This window comes from Anneissia japonica, unplaced genomic scaffold (genome assembly GCF_011630105.1).
Source record: "Anneissia japonica isolate Jap-2015-1 unplaced genomic scaffold, ASM1163010v1 scaffold1554_len142245_cov105, whole genome shotgun sequence".
Lineage (NCBI taxonomy): Eukaryota > Metazoa > Echinodermata > Crinoidea > Comatulida > Comatulidae > Anneissia > Anneissia japonica.
The window spans coordinates 75,123-82,929 of NW_022703729.1; the positions used below are offsets into that span (position 1 = coordinate 75,123).

The window sequence follows — 7,807 nt, forward strand, 5'->3', positions numbered from 1 at the left end:
AGATTGATAGACACTCTGTAGTGGGCCGAGGGTGGGTGGTAAACTCGCTACCCTAGTAAATATGCCATTGGGACGGCACGTACAAAATGTGAGTAATTAAACTGCTGTGTACAACTACAAAATTTAACTATTGTATATGCTTTAATTTGATATATTTAGTAACTTTGTGTTAACAAATGTTTTGGTAATTTTTATACACATTATACACAATAATTATGCAAAAATAATTTATAACTTCACAGCATTGAAGATGTCCTGTCTGATAAAAAATGAACAGATCCTCATACATTCTTGAAAAATTTTCTATTCTCATTTAAATGATTTAAATAGGTTCTTACCTTCCATTGGAAATGAGTCGCTGCATGGTATCTGGAGATCCAATGGTTATTAAACCGTTCACTTGCTCTCAATGAAGTTGAACACGTTTGCATAGTTATATCATGGAGTTGAAAAATATAGCACCATGTTTATATGTGAACTGCTTTAAATAGTGATGAGTATAGTACGCTATTTGCAAGGTTCAGTTCATCCTTGTGCAAATCCTATACATTTTCCAATACCTATATTTCAAATAATAGAAGAAATAAACAATAAATTACGTGATATTGAGAGGGAGTAGTTGACATATCCAAATGGAAACGGAATACAGTACCGGTAGCTATAATGAATTGAATTCGCTCTGTAGTGGGCCGAGGGTGGGTGGTAACATCGCTAGTAAATTTGACATTGGGGCGGATAGTGCGAAAAGTGACTAATGAAGTTTATTTTATCTTATTTTATTTTATTTCGCATTTCATTCGCATCCAACAGCGAGTAACTCGCCAATTGAAGGATGGACGATGCTTTACAAGCCAAATCTCTTGATGAGGATTAGTGAAATTTAATTTGTGATGACAGATGTTTTGGGCATGTTAACAAAAAGAATAAATATTTAATAATAATTCAATTTTACACCATTAAAGCAGTTCTGTTTCCGAAATAATATGAGAAAAACCTAAAACATCCGCTACAAATTTAGAATTCTCATTTACATGATTTAATAAGTTATTACACCGGAACACCAATCGAAAAAATATATAATTGAGTCGCTGTTACTTAAAGGCATTAAGCAATAACAAATGGGACGAAAATATAAATAATAGGCCTATAAATAATAAAAATAATAATATAATGATAATAATAATATCAATATTATTAATAGTAATAGAATTATTATAAAAGTATAAGATTTAATGTGATATCATAGCCTATAAATTAAAAGGTACAGTGGTATGATGTCATGAGTTTTTACCGTGTTCATGAATAACCACTACTCCGTATAGTGTTATGTAACATATAATGCGGAAACGGAGTTACGAACCAATTGGTTCAAATGACGATCAGACTATGTCTGAAGAGGGCCCAGACGGACCGAAAATTTGCGTCAATACCAAATGTTAAAACCATTACTCATCAGTTCCAATTCATAATGCTTTTAATTTTAAAACAAAAATCATCATCAAGAATCATTTCAATATATCTTTATTCAAAATACCTCGTATAGATAGAATTCTCACACAGTGATAACCAAATAATACTTAATTGATCAGTTTTGGATGTTATAGTTTGTTTCAAGTTTAGTTCTTTTGTGTTTATTTCTTTAAGAAAGCAAATGTTGAAATTTCTTATATATATATATATATATATATATATAAATGTATATATATATATATAAAGAAAAAGTATAACTCATATATTATAGTATATAATACTGTATATATATTGTAATATATATTGTAATACATACAATAGTTAATCAATACAATACCAAATGTTAAAACCATTACTCATCAGTTCTAATTCATAATGCTTTTAATTTTAAAACAAAGGGAAATCTTATATGTCAACTATGACCCTCCATAAACTGAATGGTCTCATAAAGTTTCTTAAAGCATTACCTATTATAAAAGTAATATATTTTATTGCAGTAATAGCCCTACAATCAAATTTTTCCAGTTTGTACCGTACATCATCTTCATCAGGTGTGGTGCTGCCCACTTGTCTAATCGTTCTTGAACCACTTGCGCTGGTAGAAGAAGCGGTCTTTGGGTCGATGACACAGGAGATCATGCTAAAAAGTGTATCCAATCGAAGCACAATCTGAAAAATCTCCAAAAACTACTACTGCACGTTAAAATATTCAATTACGATTCTGTAAGGTTTTCTTTGAAGGGATTGTAAGAAATGTGTATTAGTTGTTCACCTATCTATGCTGTGGCTGAAAATAAATAGATTAGTGTTTGTGTATAAGGAAATGTTATTGACTTAAACCATTCTTCATCATTTACCAACAGGGTTCGCGATTTTATTATAAACACAACAAAACACTGATATACATAGAAACTATCATGGAGCTATGAAATTATAGGTCCACGTTAGTTTGATACACTTGTACAGGGTTTGTGATATTATTATAAACACAACACAACACTGATATACATAGAAACTATCATGGAGCCATAATACTAAATTATAGGTCCACGTTAGTATGATACATTCGTTACCTAAACATCTACTACCACTGTAGCCAGAGGTGCATGTTGCATTCTCATGGCAACCATTGACATGATGACATTCAGTAGCGTTACAATGACAATCTTCATGACAGTCAGCACCGTACTTGCCTGGTTCACAAACTAATATAACAACAAAACAACAAATAATGCAATATGAGATTGTTATCTATCATCTTCACTATCCTTATCCTTATCATTATTGCTATCGTCGTAGCACTCACAAGTAAACTTACCTATAATTTTAGGAAAAGTTGGGTATAATCAGCTATACCGGCTCTATGCCTATACCCATGCATTGAAAGCAACCATCAAGCTGCAAGGTACATAACGTAATAATAACAAATATTAATTTTGAAAACATACCAGTGCAATTTTTTCCATCAGAGTCAAGTATCCAGCCGTCGTTGCAATAACAGGTAAAGGAACCATTAGTGTTGGAACAATTCTGGGCACATCCATCTATATTGCCTTCACACTCATCGACATCTAGCATAATGGAACATATTTAGAATTATCATACTTGAATTCATAATATTTTATATCCCGAAAACATACCAGTGCAATTTTTTTTTCCATCGGAGTCAAGTATCCAACCGTCGTTGCAATAACAGGTAAAGGAACCATTAGTGTTGGAACAATTCTGGGCACATCCACCTCTATTGTCTTTGCACTCATCAACATCTACCATAAAGGAACATATTTAGAATTATCATATTTATATCCCGATTCGCTGAACCAATTTACACTTACACTTACGTTCCAATGAATCTGATCACTTGACAAATGTAGTACTGCTCAAGCATCGTAGATAGACTGACTAGAACAACGATGGTCAAGTTGTCAGCATCAATGGAAGGATCAACTTTACAACAGAGTTGAACCTTCCCGTGAAGCTGATTGCTTAAACATCATTGCACTCCTCTAGTATCGGTACAATTTTAATTCAGTAATAATCGAATAATGGTCTGTGTTAATCTGAGCAGACCGCTTATGATATAGGGCCTTATGAAATTTTATTTTTGTCTAAAATCATAGCCCTTCACAATTTTCAAGTGATATTTACTAATAAGTTATCGGGGCATTGACATAATATGTCGGGGCTCGGAAAAGTTACCGATATTCTCGTATTGTGGATCACAAGTTGCTACAAAAAAGAAATGTTACAAATAATGATAATAATGATGATGATGATGTTAAGGATGATGATGATGATGATGATGATGATGATGATGATGATGATGATGATGATGATGATGGTTATGATGATGATGATGATAATAATAATAATACTATCATTATAATCACTTTCATTATCATCATTATCACAATCATCATTAATTATTATCATCATCATCGCATGATGGATCACAAATTGCTGATACAAATTATAATCATACATAACTACTGTATTTTAATTTGTTAGGCCACCACATAGCAACTAGAACCGCCATCTGTGGCGCCGGACATGGGAAACTGACATGGTCAGGATGAGAAATGACAGATGGAGAAAGGCGTCCAGAACCAGCCCCAAAAGGAATGAGAAAGCGTTCCTGTAACTTTAATTGTTTTTAAAGTTAATCAGTCCATGATACTATCCGCATCTATCACCAGTATATTGGGGCATTAACGTGAATCGGGGCTCAAGCAATGACCATTGTCTCGCATGGTGGATTACAAATTGCTATGATACAAAATTATAATTACAAGTACATTCATACCTAATTATAATTTTAACACTACCATTATCATTAACATCATCATCATCATCATCTTCACTATTATCTTCATTATCCTCACCATCATCATCATCATCTTCATTACCTGGGGCGAATGTAAAGGGTGCAGACGGTACGATCGCCCCCCCCCCCCCCACCCCCACCCCAAAACTGTATAAAGAAAAATAATTTTTGTATTATATTGTTTACATGAATTAATGGTAGGATTTTTAAAGTATGAGCTGTCTCTTATACTTCCGGGCATCTCAGATTTCCATATTCTCAAAATTAGGTAAGTAAATACATCAAAGACAATGTTTTTAAGTTTTATTTTCTATAGTACATTTGCCGAAAATAACTGATAAAAGATCATGAGAATTCGTTGGCGCTTCATTTTGACTATATAATTGTGATGTGATGATGATGAATTTCACTATTAAAAGTGTCATTTCCAGCCATCTACAGGTACTATTTCCTCAAATGTTCTCACCTCAAAAGCAACCATGGTGGGGCTGAACTGAATGTGGCCTTACGACTTTGAGGAAAGTCAAGTACATTAAATACATCAAATAAAATGTATCTTTGATTTTATTTTTTATGGTACATCACTCATATTAGTTAGATCGCTGTGGTTACCGAAAATCCCTGATAAAAGATCATGAAAAATTTGCTTTCGCTTCATTTAGACTATAATAATTTTTTTTAACCTTTTTACGAATTAGTTCAAAATGCATGATGTACTATAGTTTTAATTGACATAGCTTTTTACTTTCTTAATTACTCCTTTATACATGATTTACTCCAAGATACATGATGTACAGAGTAGTTTTTCATGGGCATGGCATCTTGCTTCCTCAAATTTTTTGATGTAAATTTTGTAACGGTTTGGAGATCTTGTCTTGTGTTTTGCTTGAAAAAAATCCAAAAAATATTTGTCGTTGTTTCATGTCGCATCTATTTTTAAATCTTAATAAAATGTTATTTATTTACTGAATGTGTTTTTTTTTTCTTGTTGTGGTCCTATTTGGCAAATGATGTTTGCGTCAGATCCGAGTGTAGGGTTAAACAAGTTGAGGAAAGATATAGCACCGAGATGCCAGGAAATGACTTGATTTGAGAGTTAGATTAGAGAAAATCAATATGTTTTACTCTCCCACAATCAACCCCTTTTTTGGTCAGTATAAAAGTGCAAGAACTATCTTCTGGAAAACATTGTGTGCAATATATATGTCATATAAAATATCGACAATGCATGTCATTTTTATATTTATATAATTTTATTTCAGACATCTATACTATTGTCTAACTTTAGAAAATGCGAATCAGCCTTAGTTTCACTGACATGTTGTTCTCACGGTTACTGGTCTCGAAAATCCAAACACTATTTTGTTATACGTTTTACGATGTAAAATTCATTGAAAAGAGCCGATTGGACTCTAAAATTGAAGTTGTATGTTTATATAGTCAGGCCCGTAACTAGGATTTTTTTTTGGGGGGGGGGTTCAAATTTGGAAAAAGTGGAGCCTTTTGAAGATGTTAACGACCAACCAATTGCGCTGACCACATAAATAAGAGTTCCATCTTGAAACTTGTATTAAAAGTTGCTACTACTGTCTATAAGGATTGTTTGAACAGGATTGTTTTTTTTTTGTTTGTTTTTTTTAAGTTTAAGCAATCTTCTTTCGAGATTTTTTTTGTTTTTTTTTGCCATCCAAGCGGAGCCAGCTAGCAAAGGCGGGGTTCGTCCGAACCCCCCTGGTTACTGGCCTGATGTAGTAATATTTTGCGAATCTTTGAATTATTTTATTTTTCCCAGTGGTCACACTGGTGTCAGCCTAATAATGATCAGCTGCTCTGTACATGGCGATGGGACCTAGTTTTCAGCCCTTGTATATGGGCTATATATTTTAATGCATAAATAAAGCCAGTGATCAATTTGAATCGGTAGATTCTTAATTTTACTGGTAGTGGGTATTTATATTGCGCCTTTCCCTTGCGGTTATGAAGCGCAAGCCAAGCTTCAATAATTCAGGAAAACAATGGTAGGCATAAAATCAGTCGTTATCCAGGAACCAGTGGCGGCGCCAGCGGGGGGTGGGGGCAACAGGGGCTTAAGCAATTCGGCAAATGGTCTCGGCAATCTGGCATTCGGCAAACTGGATTTCGACCATCTGGCCTAGATCCATCGGGGATCGTGCAGTGACCGTTGTAATTTCCGCATGGTGGATCACAAATTGCATGATACAAAATGTATAATTGTAATCATAATTATTTAAGTTTGTTGAGGCCATCACTGAGCAATTAGAAGAACCATACATCTATATGAGGCGCCCCATACATCTTTGGTGTCAGAAATGGGCAAATAACGTGGTCAGGACAGACAGGGGTAGGAAGGAGTAGGTACAGAATCAATCCTAAAGAAATGAGAAGGCGCTCCCATAACGTTAATTGTTTTTCAAAATAATCGAGGCACTTACCTTGTCCGCATCTATCACCTGTATGCGTATTGGGGCAATCACATATATTGGGACTCGAGCAGTGACCGTTCTTGCATGGCGGATCACAAATTGCTATGATACAAAATTGTAATAACAAATAACAAATTCATTCATACATATACTTATTATTATCATTATAAACGCTATCATTATTATCATCATCGCATGGTGGATCAAAAATTGCTATGTTACACAAATCATAAAGTAAACAGCCATCACAAAGCAATTAGAAAAAACATCGGCCTACATCTGTTGCACCAGGAACTATTTGGTCAGGACTGACAGAGGTAGGAAGGCGTAGGTCTAATGTAGATCCCGTCTGACAAGGGAATAAGAAGGCGTTCCCATAATGTTAAATGTGTTTCAAAATAATCAGCAGTATTTACCTTGTTCGCATCTATTACCAGTATAGGTATCGTATCAATCACATGTATTGGGACTCGAGCAGTTACCGTTGTTCTCGCATTATATAGGCGTAGATCCCGGGGGGATGGGGGATATATCCCCCAATATTTGACAAGGGGGGGGGGTGTGGTCCATTGTATCATCCCCCCAATATTTTGACTATGTATGGGATAAAATGGAGCTTTACACACTTCAAAAGACTGTCACAGAAATAATTTGCACCGTCTTATGCGCTTACAAAGATGAAAATTAGCATAATGTATTAATGTTGATAACAAAATTATTTTATCTGGTACCAACCTAGGCTCTTCTTTCCTTAGATGTTAGATGTGCTTGCAAAGAGAGCCACATTTCACACTGAAGGGTGTGTACGACATCAGTAATGTTATGTCAATTCCAAGAATGTTTAAGTTTATATCGGTTGATGAGGAATTTATTGATTAGGCCTATACTAGCAAATAGCATCAATTTATTTTGCAAAAACAAGGTTTCCAGCTCCAGAGGGGGGCACATCTCCTGTCTGCACAAGGGCACATATTGGCGCTAACACCAGGCGCGTAACAGGGGTCTTGAGGCAGAGTGGGTATTTATTTTTTTTATTTTTTATTTCAACCATCTTTAAAGAGGGTAACCC

General features: G+C 34.6%; 1 protein-coding gene across 1 annotated transcript in view; it reads right to left on the minus strand.

Annotated features, from left to right (window-relative positions):
- Nucleotides 1–2,881: 2,881 nt before the first annotated feature.
- LOC117104527 overlaps nt 2,882–7,807 on the minus strand; it is a 17,080-nt gene continuing 12,154 nt past the window's right edge. Inside the window, exons 7-8 of the mRNA XM_033245383.1 lie at nt 6,748–6,840; nt 2,882–3,041 (exon numbers count right to left, since the gene is read on the minus strand). Coding sequence (XP_033101274.1) covers nt 3,015–3,041; nt 6,748–6,840 — 120 coding nt within the window. The 3' untranslated portion in view covers nt 2,882–3,014. The remainder of the gene's footprint in view (nt 3,042–6,747; nt 6,841–7,807) is intronic.